This window comes from Ctenopharyngodon idella, chromosome 10 (assembly GCF_019924925.1).
Source record: "Ctenopharyngodon idella isolate HZGC_01 chromosome 10, HZGC01, whole genome shotgun sequence".
Classification (NCBI taxonomy): Eukaryota; Metazoa; Chordata; class Actinopteri; order Cypriniformes; family Xenocyprididae; genus Ctenopharyngodon; species Ctenopharyngodon idella.
In genome coordinates, this window is record NC_067229.1 from 42,963,077 (window position 1) to 42,982,716 (window position 19,640).

General features: G+C 37.5%; 3 protein-coding genes across 4 annotated transcripts in view; all 3 read left to right on the forward strand.

Annotated features, from left to right (window-relative positions):
- Positions 1 to 19,640, forward strand: part of LOC127520479 (galactosylgalactosylxylosylprotein 3-beta-glucuronosyltransferase 1-like) — a 44,401-nt gene that overhangs the window by 3,754 nt on the left and 21,007 nt on the right. The window contains exons 2-4 of one of the 2 annotated variants that reach the window (XM_051908607.1): positions 334 to 845; positions 920 to 1,216; positions 1,335 to 2,519. The exons of the other annotated variant lie outside the window; for it this stretch is intronic. Of the exons in view, the coding sequence (XP_051764567.1) occupies positions 334 to 845; positions 920 to 1,216; positions 1,335 to 1,421 (896 nt within the window). The 3' untranslated portion in view covers positions 1,422 to 2,519. Of the gene's footprint in view, positions 1 to 333; positions 846 to 919; positions 1,217 to 1,334; positions 2,520 to 19,640 lie in introns of those variants that run through there. 2 annotated transcript variants of the gene reach the window in all.
- Positions 3,869 to 13,274, forward strand: LOC127520176 (galactosylgalactosylxylosylprotein 3-beta-glucuronosyltransferase 1-like). Its single transcript, XM_051908075.1, has 5 exons — positions 3,869 to 3,878; positions 5,267 to 5,383; positions 8,506 to 9,017; positions 9,092 to 9,388; positions 9,501 to 13,274. Exons 1-5 carry the CDS (start codon positions 3,869 to 3,871, stop codon positions 9,585 to 9,587), a joined length of 1,023 nt encoding a protein of 340 aa, XP_051764035.1. The 3' UTR covers positions 9,588 to 13,274.
- Positions 12,085 to 18,919, forward strand: LOC127520177 (galactosylgalactosylxylosylprotein 3-beta-glucuronosyltransferase 1-like). The gene is made up of 5 exons (XM_051908076.1): positions 12,085 to 12,094; positions 13,483 to 13,599; positions 16,730 to 17,241; positions 17,316 to 17,612; positions 17,724 to 18,919. The coding sequence occupies exons 1-5, from the start codon at positions 12,085 to 12,087 to the stop codon at positions 17,808 to 17,810; spliced, it is 1,023 nt and encodes a 340-aa protein (XP_051764036.1). The 3' UTR covers positions 17,811 to 18,919.

Sequence of the window (19,640 nt, forward strand, 5' to 3'; positions counted from 1 at the left end):
TGCTTAATTAATTTCGTTCACTCCTTCATATTATGCTCTTAGGGAATTAGTGAGTGAATGAATGAACAAGTGATCACCTTTTTTTGCGGGTTGTTCTTGTTTTTTTAACAAGATTGCGTTGATATAAAATGTCACATCACTATTGTGCAATAACTTCAAGCGCTGTGTACCATATGTGTGACAAATTAAAAAGAAAATGCACAATCAGTATCCAATATCCACCAAAACTAATAATAATAATTTTTTTAAAAATACATATCGGCTGATAATGTGGTACTGATATATTGTTAGTCCCTACTCTAAACTCTTGGAGAATTTTTTTTTGATGGACAGCTAACAGAACTGGGGTCGGTAAAGCTCACCAAAGAAGCTTTAGACTTCATGAGCCCTGCATCATAAAGAACAAGCACATCACTGAGATCACCCGGATGAAATACGTCCACAGCCACTCTCTACCCTGTTTTGATGCATTGCCAACTCTTCATGTAATAACTCCAACCTACAGTAGGCCCGTCCAGAAGGCAGAGTTGATCCGCCTCACTAACACTCTCCTACACGTCCCCAAACTTCACTGGCTAGTGGTGGAGGACGCGGCACAGAGCACGGCGATGGTGTCCAGACTGCTGGAGAACACGGGACTGAATTACACCCATTTGAATGTAGAGACGCCGCCGGATTTCAAAGTGTTGAAGAAGCCCAGAAATGAAAGTATTCCACGTGGAACCATGCAGAGGAACCTGGCTCTCCGCTGGCTCAGGGAGAACATCAACTCCAGCTCGGGTCATAAAGGAGTTGTGTATTTTGCAGATGATGATAATACTTACAGCTTGGAGCTGTTTGAGGAGGTACAACACATTTGAACCTCTGTTCATTGTTTGTGTTTTTTCACATGACCTGTTCCATACTCTTTGTACCGCAGATGCGATGGACTCGTAAAGTATCTGTCTGGCCGGTCGCCTTCGTCGGAGGTCTCCGGTACGAGACGCCCAAAATCAATTCTCAAGGCAAAGTGTTCGGCTGGAGGACGGTGTTTGACCCTCGTCGGCCTTTTGCCATCGACATGGCTGGGTTTGCAGTGAACCTTCAGTTCATCCTCAGCAAACCTCAAGCCTACTTTAAGCTAAAAAGTGTAAAAGGCGGATACCAGGAGAGCAGTTTGCTACAGGATCTGGTCACTCTCAGTGACCTGGAACCCAAAGCCTCTAACTGCACAAAGGTGAGTCCTAAACCTGAATCTTCATAACCTTACCAAATCATTTTTTTTTTTTTTTTTTTTTTGGAAAGTACAAGGCTTGTCAAAGCAAAAAGAAAAATGGGTTCTTCGTCTTTCTCAGGTACTGGTTTGGCACACCCGGACAGAAAGACCCCTGCTTGTGAATGAAGGAAAAAAGGGATTCACAAATGCCAGCGTGGAAGTATGATGAACTGCTGTCATGCATTTTTTTAATACCAAAGTATCCTGTCAAAACTGGACTAGCAGCGAGAAAGTATTATTCAGCACACTGAATTTAAACTGTCCCCTTGTCAAAGACAGACTTGAGTATTTGACTAAGACACTCTCACTAAAGGGCAACTCTTAATTAAAAGGGATTTAATGGAAATGTAAAGAGTCAAACTCTTGAAAGCTTCGCAACAACTTAATTCCCATGTCTTTTGCACAGATTTTTGCCCTGTTTGCAGTCTGGATTAGTCTAACTGCCAAAAGTCAGAGCCTACCAATTTTAGGCAGTTAGAGTTAACCGATTTTGCCGAAACTTGCATGGTGGCCACCAACTCTGATTTTTTAGCTTGAGACTATAGATGCGTCCCAATTCACGTACTTATGCACTATTCTATGAAGTTTTTAAGTACAAATAAGTACTTAATTTCCAAAAAGAAAAAGTGCACTTTAAATACCCGGATGATGCACTAAGTTAACGGAAAAAAACAAAGTGTGGAATATTGGACACTTCATGCACTCAACTGTCACAGATTTAATTACGTAGCGGAGGGGGAGGGGGTATCGGACTCCGTTGTTAAATGACAAAATAACCTTTTACATTTCACGTACTACATGCATGAGTACATAGTGCATAAGTACATAGTGTATAGTGCGTCATTTGGGATGCAACTTGTGATTCAGTCTAGTTGGAAGATATCAAACATGTTCGATATTTTGAGCCAATTTTAGAATGGATATCGTTTTCATTTGTCACAAATCTCCTAGCAACAAGGCACATGTTTCTTTGTGAGTTTGTTGTGTTGGAACCATAGATATATAAACATAGCTGCCTCATTATATATAAACATAGCTGCCTCATTAGTAGCTGTTTCTATTGGCCACTGTATGTAAGCAGTCCGCCATATTGGATCAGTCAAAACACCGGTCCATGAACAATCGAGAGCAAATTGACTGTTCGTCTGCAACCGTAGTTAGATGCATGTATGAATATCTACTTGCAATAGACTTCAGCAGATGATTTTGCTAAACTAACACAATACAACAAGACAAAGGCATCAGCTAACACAACATTCAAAAGTTATCATACTATAAAAACCTGTAATATTGAGTTATTACATATAAAAACACAAACCAACACATTCTCATAGTATAAAAACCTGTAATATTGAGTTATTACATATAAAAACACAAACCAACACATTCTCATAGTATAAAAACCTGTAATATTGAGTTATTACACATAAAAACACAAACCAACACATTCTCACCTGTGAAATGTTATTTCATTTCTTATGGAATTTAAATCTCGGCAGTTTCACATTCAGAAGCTGAACAATGTTGTGGAATCATTGATTCTTACTGTGAGTGATGACATCCTGACCGTTCCAAGATGGCAGGCTGATGTGTCTGGAGTGGTCGAATGTGGCATCTGTGTATACATATATCTATAGTTGGAACGACTTGACAATCTGGTAGTGTGTGATCCTGCAAGTGTATGATGTCCTGTTTTTCTCTGTGATCATTTATAAATTATGCAAAATGTATGATGCATTGTGTTTTTAAATTTCTTCAGATTTTAAAGGTTGTGTAATGATACATAACACTGCTGCACAACAACTTCGTTCTCATGCTCTGGAAAACTTCCCTTCTAACAGAGCTTTACTATGCTGATTTGATGTGGGAGGTCAGGTACAATTTGGTTAAAAATAGTATTTGCAATGATGCAAACATCATTGCAATGCATTAACAAAAATGTAGCATCATTGCAATTGATACAAATTTTCTATTAATTGTTTAACAATCCAACATTGACAACTTTTTGTTCATTTAATTTTTTTTTGTTCAGGCACTTTTCTTGCGACGAGAATACATTTAAGTTGGTCAGTGAAAATTTTCTTTGTACTTTTGTCAGTTAAGTAAAGGTTAAAGAGAATGAACAAATCACAGATTCTGGATTTTATTGCATTTTACAAAATGTCCCACCTTTTCTTGAAAAGAGGTTGTAGCCTATAATAGATTAATTTAAAATGTAGGCTACAAGTATGTTAAATCTGCCCTTGTTGTAAAAACCTGAACAGCTTTACAACGAGAGCACTTTTTTTAATAGGCCAGAACATTGCGATTTATGTTATGGTTTATTAGTTAATAATTGCCAGAGTTTTACTAGGGGAAAGAGCGTATTTACAACAGGATTTAAGTTCAAGTTTACTTCTGCATTCGTGTCATTTTGTGCAGATGCAAGTTAATATTACACCTATTGTTTTCGTCTGATTAATCTTATTTGGGTAGGCTATATTATACATTTGGGTGAGTTCATTAACCCTCTAGTAAAAGGCGTTATTTTATCAGTTCATCCAATTTCAGAATTTTTCTTAATCGTTATATCTCAATTATCGTGTTTTCATAATCGCTGCAAGCCAAAATCTCATGAGAAAACGTATGTATTTTTACGTAAATTGTGGTTCTACCACACGTACATTTACTTACGTTTTCATACACACAAAAACGTACAACATTGACGTATTTATAGCACTAAGACGTAAAAATACTTACGTATTAACAGCAAAAAAAACGTAAATCATGTAACGTAAAGTGTGAATGTATATGAATTCCCATGTATTAATATTAAATATCGTGGCTTTAATGATTTAACGATGTTTTTAGTCGAATTTATTGAAAGCAGTTTACTCATCTACTTAATATGAAATAACATTTGTTTGTAACTTGTGCTGCTCGTTTCGGAGGATTACGTAATGTTAAACAAGACTACAATTTGAAACCTTATGAATAAAATTTCTGTAATTCTTTAACCATTTTGTAATATTTAGTTTGTTTGCTGTGCGACACAGAAGGCGTTTTCTCCTATGCAGCGACTGACAATACAACCATAAAATATACCAAAGCACAACATAAATTCACAAATCACATCCATTTTATTTGTTCGCTGTACTCCCAATCTTTAGAATCCATATGTTTGTAAGGAACAGATCCAAATTCAGCCCTTTATCCATCGATCTTCATCTTCGTTCTCAGCAACAGCGACCGTCACAGTCATAGCTCGCGCTCGTTATGATTCAAATTTGAAAGTAGCGCCACCCTCGAGAAGCGTTACGACATGGTTTACGGCACTGATATCGAACGCTCATTGGTTATCACCTGCTTCGTCACAGATTGCGACATGCCGTGTTTCAGTGGATTGACATTTGAAATGAGTGCGCGCCTTCGCGGAGAGTAGCCGGATTTATATTTTCATGGATTAATAAATTAAATTCTGCTCTGTACCCTACCGCCAGAGAGGACTGGAACTCATCATCGCACAACTACTTTTGGTACCACTTTTGACATTTTCGCAAAAAATAAATTATTGTGATTACGCTTGTTTGTCTGTCATTCTTTTATTTATAACAGTAGGTAGTTTAAAGAAATGGTTATGGGTAGATTTAAGGGTAGGTGTAGGATTAGTGGCTCAAAATATCGTTTTAATGTTATATTTTCACTAAAATTGTCATTTTCCTACACATTTCTGTTCTTTATGTTTTATTCTTTTAACATTCTGTATAAAATGGGTAGGTTTAGGTTCGGGATGGGGTTTAGGGATCTTACATTTATCTACAAAACGATAAAATGGAAATTACACATATATCTTTATGCCATGAAAGATTCGTAAATATTTTACGTTTTTTCGCTGTAAAAAGGTAAGTATTTTTACGTTTTAGTGCCATAATTACGTCAATATTGTACGTTTTAGCACCTTTCTAAACGTACAAAAATGTACGTTTTGTGTCTTTGAAAGTTACGTATTAATACCTACGTATTAACAATGAGACCAGGCTGCGAAGAGAAAGGACATCCTTGAACTCGTTTTAGTTGTGCTACCATGGATTTTACTCATCACGCTTTGGCTCCAACGTCCTGGCAACTCGTTGCTTCCAGTTCCGAAGGGTAAATACTAACATCATTCAAGTTAATTTAGGCATTTAGTTTAGTGGTATGGTATCTTACTTTTTGGTGCCACTGGCACCAGGGGTGCCCCCAAGGGCCCAGTATGATTTTGCAGTGGGTACTATTAATTTACATGCATAATGTAAATTCACAAGTTCATGAAGTGAAAGAAAATAAAATGCCACCAAAAAAGATTGTAGATTGATTGGCGTCACCAGAGTAGCCTAGCTGTTTCACTGCCCCTAAGAGTCTAAATAGAAATATCTACAGACCTGAATTTCAAATGTTATTTATAATTACTGTGAAGAGGGTAGGGTAGGGGTGTGCGATATATTTAGTCAGGCTTTCACTGTCTGACTTTAATATAGTTAATAAATTAAATATCACATGAAGAGTGCCGTTTTTCTCCAGAAATCAGCATGATAACAAATGTTATATTAATTTTATTCGTGTTTACATTTTAGACACCATTGCCTGTTTTTGCACAATTTCGCCAACGAATATAGTTCAAAACAAATCCACAGCCCTGTAATTGCATCCCTGAGCAACAAATGGCGGTGTTTCTTTACTGAATGCTTTTTGAACGAATCAGTTGAATCAATGAAAATTGGAAAATATAGGCAGGTGACGACGAGGGTGCTTCAGTTGAACAACAGTGAACTGCGGTCAGATGAGATGTTGTCAGGCTATGTCAGTAAAATTCTGAAAAATGAACATGTCTGTCCAATCAGCCGTTATACTGCGGCGCGCACTCAAGAATTGCATGCGCAAATGCGGCGCGCGCTACATATTAGCCTACTTTATTATAGCTTAAATGAACCGCAAAAGAAACTACGAGCATGCACCGTCGTTGTTCTGTTGTAAATTAAGTCATGAAATTATCAAACATGCGATTAAAACTGCCTCAAAACTGTGCGTGCATGTATGTATTTGTTGACATGGTTTTAAAGCTATTTATCCAATTTGTTGGCCTTAAAAGCAAATCCGATTGAATGTAGAAGTTTGTCTCTCGGTATTCTATTAAAAAGATCATGCATTCCTGTCAGAAATTAAGAAATAGTGTCATTGTAAATAGTGGTGCAAAGATCACCAGCGTTTGCCTTCTCATTTTGAAACACCACTGATTATATATATATATATATATATATATATATATAGGGTGCAATTTGTGAAAAAAACAGAGGGGGGATGTTTTGACTTTTCTTTTTTTTTGGGGGGTCTTTTTTTCACATACCACAGTGGAGCTATTTTGGCAGCTGTTACTAAAAAACAATAAATCTTCTGATTTAACCTTTAGATTTATAGATTACATAGCTTTGATCTTTGCACCACCATTTACAATGGCACTATTTCTTAATTTCTGACAGGAATGCATGATTTTTTGAATAGAATACCGAGAGACAAACTTCTACATTCAATCGCGTTCGCTCACATTTATTTTTGATCACAGTGCATACACATACAAACTTCTACTCCCAAAGTGCGCACATATGGAGAAATACACGTTTAGCTCAGATTTGTATATTGTATATTTCCCTGGTGTACACATGTGCATTTTAAGATGTTTTAAGGCCAACAAATTGGATAAATAGCTTTAAAACCACGTCAACAAATACATACATGCACGCACAGTTTTGAGGCAGTTTTAATCGCATGTTTGATCATTTCATGACTAGACGTTATTGTCCCTGTTACACAATTTTAAGTTAACATTACATAAAAAGAGAGACCAAATACAATTCTATTTTGTTATTTTTACACTATGTAATGTTCTATTTATTAAAACCAAGTATAAATTTAATCAAGTTAGTGTTTTTACACATTTTTACATTTATTCCAAAATAATAACTAAGGCAGTAACAATAACTAGGCAGTAACAATTTAAACAATATATATTATTTTTATACTAATATTAAGCTTTTATTTTAAATAGTCAATTTATTTTCAGCAGTCATCAAGCTTGTACACACTGGTCACTCACTCACAGACACAAAGATGTACCTTTTTTAATTTAACCACGCTGATTGCTCACTAAAAACCCCCTCAGTCATCATGTTTTCAGGCCATTTCAAATTTGATTTTGACACAAAGCGGTGATATGTAAGTGACAGTTGTTTACTTACTTTTTAATTAGTCTTCCCATTAACGCCATCACGCCTCACGCCGATTCGACGAGAACGCGCACGAAAACAAGAGGCGGGATTTATCGCACGAACCAATCATGTCCAATCATAACCGATCATATCCAATCATAGCGCAATTGAGGCATTGCCTCCTCTCACGTGACTTTCCCCCATTCATTCTCAATTACCCCCCACTAAACCCACCGCACGCTTAGGGGGCTCTGCTTTGTTTCTATGAACTGAAGGGAGGCAGAGAGACGCGGACTCCCCGCTGTAACTCATCCAGTTTTTTTGAGGAGGCACTGCCTCCCTTGCCTCCTCGGAGGAAACGCCCCTGAGATACATACATATATATATATATATATGGGCCTATTTTTTTGTTGTTGTTGTTGTTTTTGCCACCCCAAGATTTGCTGTGGCCTCGTCTGGCCACCGCTTTTAAAATTTTCTGTGGGCGCCACTGACTGGCACATGCCGTTAGATGTTGTGGCACAGTTGCATATCTGGTTGTGAGTGTGTCAGGCTGACGGATGATATTTTTGGTGGTACTGTAGTAGCGATGTGGTGGTCTGATTTAACAGATTAGCTCACAAACATTAACGCGATACCTTTATGAAACGTATCTCTATTTTGTCAATAGGCCTACCATCTGGAATTAGCACATTATGCTTAATTAATTTCGTTCACTCCTTCATATTATGCTCTTAGGGAATTAGTGAGTGAATGAATGAACAAGTGATCACCTTTTTTTGCGGGTTGTTCTTGTTTTTTTAACAAGATTGCGTTGATATAAAATGTCACATCACTATTGTGCAATAAGTTCAAGCGCTGTGTACCATATGTGTGACAAATTAAAAAGAAAATGCACAATCAGTATCCAATATCCACCAAAACTAATAATAATAATTTTTTTAAAAATACATATCGGCTGATAATGTGGTACTGATATATTGTTAGTCCCTACTCTAAACTCTTGAAGCATTTTTTTTTGATGGACAGCTAACAGAACTGGGGTCGGTAAAGCTCACCAAAGAAGCTTTAGACTTCATGAGCTCTGCATCATAAAGAACAAGCACATCACTGAGATCACCCGGATGAAATACGTCCACAGCCACTCTCTACCCTGTTTTGATGCATTGCCAACTCTTCATGTAATAACTCCAACCTACAGTAGGCCCGTCCAGAAGGCAGAGTTGATCCGCCTCACTAACACTCTCCTACACGTCCCCAAACTTCACTGGCTAGTGGTGGAGGACGCGGCACAGAGCACGGCGATGGTGTCCAGACTGCTGGAGAACACGGGACTGAATTACACCCATTTGAATGTAGAGACGCCGCCGGATTTCAAAGTGTTGAAGAAGCCCAGAAATGAAAGTATTCCACGTGGAACCATGCAGAGGAACCTGGCTCTCCGCTGGCTCAGGGAGAACATCAACTCCAGCTCGGGTCATAAAGGAGTTGTGTATTTTGCAGATGATGATAATACTTACAGCTTGGAGCTGTTTGAGGAGGTACAACACATTTGAACCTCTGTTCATTGTTTGTGTTTTTTCACATGACCTGTTCCATACTCTTTGTACCGCAGATGCGATGGACTCGTAAAGTATCTGTCTGGCCGGTCGCCTTCGTCGGAGGTCTCCGGTACGAGACGCCCAAAATCAATTCTCAAGGCAAAGTGTTCGGCTGGAGGACGGTGTTTGACCCTCGTCGGCCTTTTGCCATCGACATGGCTGGGTTTGCAGTGAACCTTCAGTTCATCCTCAGCAAACCTCAAGCCTACTTTAAGCTAAAAAGTGTAAAAGGCGGATACCAGGAGAGCAGTTTGCTACAGGATCTGGTCACTCTCAGTGACCTGGAACCCAAAGCCTCTAACTGCACAAAGGTGAGTCCTAAACCTGAATCTTCATAACCTTACCAAATCATTTTTTTTTTTTTTTTGGAAAGTACAAGGCTTGTCAAAGCAAAAAGAAAAATGGGTTCTTCGTCTTTCTCAGGTACTGGTTTGGCACACCCGGACAGAAAGACCCCTGCTTGTGAATGAAGGAAAAAAGGGATTCACAAATGCCAGCGTGGAAGTATGATGAACTGCTGTCATGCATTTTTTTAATACCGAAGTATCCTGTCAAAACTGGACTAGCAGCGAGAAAGTATTATTCAGCACACTGAATTTAAACTGTCCCCTTGTCAAAGACAGATTTGAGTATTTGACTAAGACACTCTCACTAAAGGGCAACTCTTAATTAAAAGGGATTTAATGGAAATGTAAAGAGTCAAACTCTTGAAAGCTTCGCAACAACTTAATTCCCATGTCTTTTGCACAGATTTTTGCCCTGTTTGCAGTCTGGATTAGTCTAACTGCCAAAAGTCAGAGCCTACCAATTTTAGGCAGTTAGAGTTAACCGATTTTGCCGAAACTTGCATGGTGGCCACCAACTCTGATTTTTTAGCTTGAGACTATAGATGCGTCCCAATTCACGTACTTATGCACTATTCTATGAAGTTTTTAAGTACAAATAAGTACTTAATTTCCAAAAAGAAAAAGTGCACTTTAAATACCCGGATGATGCACTAAGTTAACGGAAAAAAACAAAGTGTGGAATATTGGACACTTCATGCACTCAACTGTCACAGATTTAATTACGTAGCGGAGGGGGAGGGGGTATCGGACTCCGTTGTTAAATGACAAAATAACCTTTTACATTTCACGTACTACATGCATGAGTACATAGTGCATAAGTACATAGTGTATAGTGCGTCATTTGGGATGCAACTTGTGATTCAGTCTAGTTGGAAGATATCAAACATGTTCGATATTTTGAGCCAATTTTAGAATGGATATCGTTTTCATTTGTCACAAATCTCCTAGCAACAAGGCACATGTTTCTTTGTGAGTTTGTTGTGTTGGAACCATAGATATATAAACATAGCTGCCTCATTATATATAAACATAGCTGCCTCATTAGTAGCTGTTTCTATTGGCCACTGTATGTAAGCAGTCCGCCATATTGGATCAGTCAAAACACCGGTCCATGAACAATCGAGAGCAAATTGACTGTTCGTCTGCAACCGTAGTTAGATGCATGTATGAATATCTACTTGCAATAGACTTCAGCAGATGATTTTGCTAAACTAACACAATACAACAAGACAAAGGCATCAGCTAACACAACATTAAAAAGTTATCATACTATAAAAACCTGTAATATTGAGTTATTACATATAAAAACACAAACCAACACATTCTCATAGTATAAAAACCTGTAATATTGAGTTATTACATATAAAAACACAAACCAACACATTCTCATAGTATAAAAACCTGTAATATTGAGTTATTACACATAAAAACACAAACCAACACATTCTCACCTGTGAAATGTTATTTCATTTCTTATGGAATTTAAATCTCGGCAGTTTCACATTCAGAAGCTGAACAATGTTGTGGAATCATTGATTCTTACTGTGAGTGATGACATCCTGACCGTTCCAAGATGGCAGGCTGATGTGTCTGGAGTGGTCGAATGTGGCATCTGTATACATATATCTATAGTTGGAACGACTTGACAATCTGGTAGTGTGTGATCCTGCAAGTGTATGATGTCCTGTTTTTCTCTGTGATCATTTATAAATTATGCAAAATGTATGATGCATTGTGTTTTTAAATTTCTTCAGATTTTAAAGGTCGTGTAATGATACATAACACTGCTGCACAACAACTTCGTTCTCATGCTCTGGAAAACTTCCCTTCTAACAGAGCTTTACTATGCTGATTTGATGTGGGAGGTCAGGTACAATTTGGTTAAAAATAGTATTTGCAATGATGCAAACATCATTGCAATGCATTAACAAAAATGTAGCATCATTGCAATTGATACAAATTTTCTATTAATTGTTTAACAATCCAACATTGACAACTTTTTGTTCATTTAATTTTTTTTTGTTCAGGCACTTTTCTTGCGACGAGAATACATTTAAGTTGGTCAGTGAAAATTTTCTTTGTACTTTTGTCAGTTAAGTAAAGGTTAAAGAGAATGAACAAATCACAGATTCTGGATTTTATTGCATTTTACAAAATGTCCCACCTTTTCTTGAAAAGAGGTTGTAGCCTATAATAGATTAATTTAAAATGTAGGCTACAAGTATGTTAAATCTGCCCTTGTTGTAAAAACCTGAACAGCTTTACAACGAGAGCACTTTTTTTAATAGGCCAGAACATTGCGATTTATGTTATGGTTTATTAGTTAATAATTGCCAGAGTTTTACTAGGGGAAAGAGCGTATTTACAACAGGATTTAAGTTCAAGTTTACTTCTGCATTCGTGTCATTTTGTGCAGATGCAAGTTAATATTACACCTATTGTTTTCGTCTGATTAATCTTATTTGGGTAGGCTATATTATACATTTGGGTGAGTTCATTAACCCTCTAGTAAAAGGCGTTATTTTATCAGTTCATCCAATTTCAGAATTTTTCTTAATCACAATTTTTTTTTCTAAAGGTATATTGCAAAACGGAATGTGGAACAAAAATCGTTATATCTCAATTATCGTGTTTTCATAATCGCTGCAAGCCAAAATCTCATGAGAAAACGTATGTATTTTTACGTAAATTGTGGTTCTACCACACGTACATTTACTTACGTTTTCATACACACAAAAACGTACAACATTGACGTATTCATAGCACTAAGACGTAAAAATACTTACGTATTAACAGCAAAAAAAACGTAAATCATGTAACGTAAAGTGTGAATGTATATGAATTCCCATGTATTAATATTAAATATCGTGGCTTTAATGATTTAACGATGTTTTTAGTCGAATTTATTGAAAGCAGTTTACTCATCTACTTAATATGAAATAACATTTGTTTGTAACTTGTGCTGCTCGTTTCGGAGGATTACGTAATGTTAAACAAGACTACAATTTGAAACCTTATGAATAAAATTTCTGTAATTCTTTAACCATTTTGTAATATTTAGTTTGTTTGCTGTGCGACACAGAAGGCGTTTTCTCCTATGCAGCGACTGACAATACAACCATAAAATATACCAAAGCACAACATAAATTCACAAATCACATCCATTTTATTTGTTCGCTGTACTCCCAATCTTTAGAATCCATATTTTTGTAAGGAACAGATCCAAATTCAGCCCTTTATCCATCGATCTTCATCTTCGTTCTCAGCAACAGCGACCGTCACAGTCATAGCTCGCGCTCGTTATGATTCAAATTTGAAAGTAGCGCCACCCTCGAGAAGCGTTACGACATGGTTTACGGCACTGATATCGAACGCTCATTGGTTATCACCTGCTTCGTCACAGATTGCGACATGCCGTGTTTCAGTGGATTGACATTTGAAATGAGTGCGCGCCTTCGCGGAGAGTAGCCGGATTTATATTTTCATGGATTAATAAGTTAAATTCTGCTCTGTACCCTACCGCCAGAGAGGACTGGAACTCATCATCGCACAACTACTTTTGGTACCACTTTTGACATTTTCGCAAAAAATAAATTATTGTGATTACGCTTGTTTGTCTGTCATTCTTTTATTTATAACAGTAGGTAGTTTAAAGAAATGGTTATGGGTAGATTTAAGGGTAGGTGTAGGATTAGTGGCTCAAAATATCGTTTTAATGTTATATTTTCACTAAAATTGTCATTTTCCTACACATTTCTGTTCTTTATGTTTTATTCTTTTAACATTCTGTATAAAATGGGTAGGTTTAGGTTCGGGATGGGGTTTAGGGATCTTACATTTATCTACAAAACGATAAAATGGAAATTACACATATATCTTTATGCCATGAAAGATTCGTAAATATTTTACGTTTTTTCGCTGTAAAAAGGTAAGTATTTTTACGTTTTAGTGCCATAATTACGTCAATATTGTACGTTTTAGCACCTTTCTAAACGTACAAAAATGTACGTTTTGTGTCTTTGAAAGTTACGTATTAATACCTACGTATTAACAATGAGACCAGGCTGCGAAGAGAAAGGACATCCTTGAACTCGTTTTAGTTGTGCTACCATGGATTTTACTCATCACGCTTTGGCTCCAACGTCCTGGCAACTCGTTGCTTCCAGTTCCGAAGGGTAAATACTAACATCATTCAAGTTAATTTAGGCATTTAGTTTAGTGGTATGGTATCTTACTTTTTGGTGCCACTGGCACCAGGGGTGCCCCCAAGGGCCCAGTATGATTTTGCAGTGGGTACTATTAATTTACATGCATAATGTAAATTCACAAGTTCATGAAGTGAAAGAAAATAAAATGCCACCAAAAAAGATTGTAGATTGATTGGCGTCACCAGAGTAGCCTAGCTGTTTCACTGCCCCTAAGAGTCTAAATAGAAATATCTACAGACCTGAATTTCAAATGTTATTTATAATTACTGTGAAGAGGGTAGGGTAGGGGTGTGCGATATATTTAGTCAGGCTTTCACTGTCTGACTTTAATATAGTTAATAAATTAAATATCACATGAAGAGTGCCGTTTTTCTCCAGAAATCAGCATGATAACAAATGTTATATTAATTTTATTCGTGTTTACATTTTAGACACCATTGCCTGTTTTTGCACAATTTCGCCAACGAATATAGTTCAAAACAAATCCACAGCCCTGTAATTGCATCCCTGAGCAACAAATGGCGGTGTTTCTTTACTGAATGCTTTTTGAACGAATCAGTTGAATCAATGAAAATTGGAAAATATAGGCAGGTGACGACGAGGGTGCTTCAGTTGAACAACAGTGAACTGCGGTCAGATGAGATGTTGTCAGGCTATGTCAGTAAAATTCTGAAAAATGAACATGTCTGTCCAATCAGCCGTTATACTGCGGCGCGCACTCAAGAATTGCATGCGCAAATGCGGCGCGCGCTACATATTAGCCTACTTTATTATAGCTTAAATGAACCGCAAAAGAAACTACGAGCATGCACCGTCGTTGTTCTGTTGTAAATTAAGTCATGAAATTATCAAACATGCGATTAAAACTGCCTCAAAACTGTGCGTGCATGTATGTATTTGTTGACATGGTTTTAAAGCTATTTATCCAATTTGTTGGCCTTAAAAGCAAATCCGATTGAATGTAGAAGTTTGTCTCTCGGTATTCTATTAAAAAGATCATGCATTCCTGTCAGAAATTAAGAAATAGTGTCATTGTAAATAGTGGTGCAAAGATCACCAGCGTTTGCCTTCTCATTTTGAAACACCACTGATTATATATATATATATATATATATATATATATATAGGGTGCAATTTGTGAAAAAAACAGAGGGGGGATGTTTTGACTTTTCTTTTTTTTTGGGGGGTCTTTTTTTCACATACCACAGTGGAGCTATTTTGGCAGCTGTTACTAAAAAACAATAAATCTTCTGATTTAACCTTTAGATTTATAGATTACATAGCTTTGATCTTTGCACCACCATTTACAATGGCACTATTTCTTAATTTCTGACAGGAATGCATGATTTTTTGAATAGAATACCGAGAGACAAACTTCTACATTCAATCGCGTTCGCTCACATTTATTTTTGATCACAGTGCATACACATACAAACTTCTACTCCCAAAGTGCGCACATATGGAGAAATACACGTTTAGCTCAGATTTGTATATTGTATATTTCCCTGGTGTACACATGTGCATTTTAAGATGTTTTAAGGCCAACAAATTGGATAAATAGCTTTAAAACCACGTCAACAAATACATACATGCACGCACAGTTTTGAGGCAGTTTTAATCGCATGTTTGATCATTTCATGACTAGACGTTATTGTCCCTGTTACACAATTTTAAGTTAACATTACATAAAAAGAGAGACCAAATACAATTCTATTTTGTTATTTTTACACTATGTAATGTTCTATTTATTAAAACCAAGTATAAATTTAATCAAGTTAGTGTTTTTACACATTTTTACATTTATTCCAAAATAATAACTAAGGCAGTAACAATAACTAGGCAGTAACAATTTAAACAATATATATTATTTTTATACTAATATTAAGCTTTTATTTTAAATAGTCAATTTATTTTCAGCAGTCATCAAGCTTGTACACACTGGTCACTCACTCACAGACACAAAGATGTACCTTTTTTAATTTAACCACGCTGATTGCTCACTAAAAACCCCCTCAGTCATCATGTTTTCAGGCCATTTCAAATTTGATTTTGACACAAAGCGGTGATATGTAAGTGACAGTTGTTTACTTACTTTTTAATTAGTCTTCCCATTAACGCCATCACGCCTCACGCCGATTCGACGAGAACGCGCACGAAAACAAGAGGCGGGATTTATCGCACGAACCAATCATGTCCAATCATAACCGATCATATCCAATCATAGCGCAATTGAGGCATTGCCTCCTCTCACGTGACTTTCCCCCATTCATTCTCAATTACCCCCCACTAAACCCACCGCATGCTTAGGGGGCTCTGCTTTGTTTCTATGAACTGAAGGGAGGCAGAGAGACGCGGACTCCCCGCTGTAACTCATCCAGTTTTTTTGAGGAGGCACTGCCTCCCTTGCCTCCTCGGAGGAAACGCCCCTGAGATACATACATATATATATATATATATATGGGCCTATTTTTGTTGTTGTTGTTGTTGTTGTTTTTGCCACCCCAAGATTTGCTGTGGCCTCGTCTGGCCACCGCTATTAAAATTTTCTGTGGGCGCCACTGACTGGCACATGCCGTTAGATGTTGTGGCACAGTTGCATATCTGGTTGTGAGTGTGTCAGGCTGACGGATGATATTTTTGGTGGTACTGTAGTAGCGATGTGGTGGTCTGATTTAACAGATTAGCTCACAAACATTAACGCGATACCTTTATGAAACGTATCTCTATTTTGTCAATAGGCCTACCATCTGGAATTAGCACATTATGCTTAATTAATTTCGTTCACTCCTTCATATTATGCTCTTAGGGAATTAGTGAGTGAATGAATGAACAAGTGATCACCTTTTTTTGCGGGTTGTTCTTGTTTTTTTAACAAGATTGCGTTGATATAAAATGTCACATCACTATTGTGCAATAAGTTCAAGCGCTGTGTACCATATGTGTGACAAATTAAAAAGAAAATGCACAATCAGTATCCAATATCCACCAAAACTAATAATAATAATTTTTTTAAAAATACATATCGGCTGATAATGTGGTACTGATATATTGTTAGTCCCTACTCTAAACTCTTGAAGCATTTTTTTTTGATGGACAGCTAACAGAACTGGGGTCGGTAAAGCTCACCAAAGAAGCTTTAGACTTCATGAGCTCTGCATCATAAAGAACAAGCACATCACTGAGATCACCCGGATGAAATACGTCCACAGCCACTCTCTACCCTGTTTTGATGCATTGCCAACTCTTCATGTAATAACTCCAACCTACAGTAGGCCCGTCCAGAAGGCAGAGTTGATCCGCCTCACTAACACTCTCCTACACGTCCCCAAACTTCACTGGCTAGTGGTGGAGGACGCGGCACAGAGCACGGCGATGGTGTCCAGACTGCTGGAGAACACGGGACTGAATTACACCCATTTGAATGTAGAGACGCCGCCGGATTTCAAAGTGTTGAAGAAGCCCAGAAATGAAAGTATTCCACGTGGAACCATGCAGAGGAACCTGGCTCTCCGCTGGCTCAGGGAGAACATCAACTCCAGCTCGGGTCATAAAGGAGTTGTGTATTTTGCAGATGATGATAATACTTACAGCTTGGAGCTGTTTGAGGAGGTACAACACATTTGAACCTCTGTTCATTGTTTGTGTTTTTTCACATGACCTGTTCCATACTCTTTGTACCGCAGATGCGATGGACTCGTAAAGTATCTGTCTGGCCGGTCGCCTTCGTCGGAGGTCTCCGGTACGAGACGCCCAAAATCAATTCTCAAGGCAAAGTGTTCGGCTGGAGGACGGTGTTTGACCCTCGTCGGCCTTTTGCCATCGACATGGCTGGGTTTGCAGTGAACCTTCAGTTCATCCTCAGCAAACCTCAAGCCTACTTTAAGCTAAAAAGTGTAAAAGGCGGATACCAGGAGAGCAGTTTGCTACAGGATCTGGTCACTCTCAGTGACCTGGAACCCAAAGCCTCTAACTGCACAAAGGTGAGTCCTAAACCTGAATCTTCATAACCTTACCAAATCATTTTTTTTTTTTTTTGGAAAGTACAAGGCTTGTCAAAGCAAAAAGAAAAATGGGTTCTTCGTCTTTCTCAGGTACTGGTTTGGCACACCCGGACAGAAAGACCCCTGCTTGTGAATGAAGGAAAAAAGGGATTCACAAATGCCAGCGTGGAAGTATGATGAACTGCTGTCATGCATTTTTTTAATACCGAAGTATCCTGTCAAAACTGGACTAGCAGCGAGAAAGTATTATTCAGCACACTGAATTTAAACTGTCCCCTTGTCAAAGACAGATTTGAGTATTTGACTAAGACACTCTCACTAAAGGGCAACTCTTAATTAAAAGGGATTTAATGGAAATGTAAAGAGTCAAACTCTTGAAAGCTTCGCAACAACTTAATTCCCATGTCTTTTGCACAGATTTTTGCCCTATTTGCAGTCTGGATTAGTCTAACTGCCAAAAGTCAGAGCCTACCAATTTTAGGCAGTTAGAGTTAACCGATTTTGCCGAAACTTGCATGGTGGCCACTAGCTCTGATTTTTTAGCTTGAGACTATAGATGCGTCCCAATTCACGTACTTATGCACTATTCTATGAAGTTTTTAAGTACAAATAAGTACTTAATTTCCAAAAAGAAAAAGTGCACTTTAAATACCCGGATGATGCACTAAGTTAACGGAAAAAACAAAGTGTGGAATATTGGACACTTCATGCACTCAACTGTCACAGATTTAATTACGTAGCGGAGGGGGAGGGGGTATCGGACTCCGTTGTTAAATGACAAAATAACCTTTTACATTTCACGTACTACATGCATGAGTACATAGTGCATAAGTACATAGTGTATAGTGCGTCATTTGGGATGCAACTTGTGATTCAGTCTAGTTGGAAGATATCAAACATGTTCGATATTTTGAGCCAATTTTAGAATGGATATCGTTTTCATTTGTCACAAATCTCCTAGCAACAAGGCACATGTTTCTTCGTGAGTTTGTTGTGTTGGAACCATAGATATATAAACATAGCTGCCTCATTATATATAAACATAGCTGCCTCATTAGTAGCTGTTTCTATTGGCCACTGTATGTAAGCAGTCCGCCATATTGGATCAGTCAAAACACCGGTCCATGAACAATCGAGAGCAAATTGACTGTTCGTCTGCAACCGTAGTTAGATGCATGTATGAATATCTACTTGCAATAGACTTCAGCAGATGATTTTGCTAAACTAACACAATACAACAAGACAAAGGCATCAGCTAACACAACATTCAAAAGTTATCATACTATAAAAACCTGTAATATTGAGTTATTACATATAAAAACACAAACCAACACATTCTCATAGTATAAAAACCTGTAATATTGAGTTATTACACATAAAAACACAAACCAACACATTCTCACCTGTGAAATGTTATTTCATTTCTTATGGAATTTAAATCTCGGCAGTTTCACATTCAGAAGCTGAACAATGTTGTGGAATCATTGATTCTTACTGTGAGTGATGACATCCTGACCGTTCCAAGATGGCAGGCTGATGTGTCTGGAGTGGTCGAATGTGGCATCTGTGTATACATATATCTATAGTTGGAACGACTTGACAATCTGGTAGTGTGTGATCCTGCAAGTGTATGATGTCCTGTTTTTCTCTGTGATCATTTATAAATTATGCAAAATGTATGATGCATTGTGTTTTTAAATTTCTTCAGATTTTAAAGGTCGTGTAATGATACATAACACTGCTGCACAACAACTTCGTTCTCATGCTCTGGAAAACTTCCCTTCTAACAGAGCTTTACTATGCTGATTTGATGTGGGAGGTCAGGTACAATTTGGTTAAAAATAGTATTTGCAATGATGCAAACATCATTGCAATGCATTAACAAAAATGTAGCATCATTGCAATTGATACAAATTTTCTATTAATTGTTTAACAATCCAACATTGACAACTTTTTGTTCATTTAATTTTTTTTTGTTCAGGCACTTTTCTTGCGACGAGAATACAT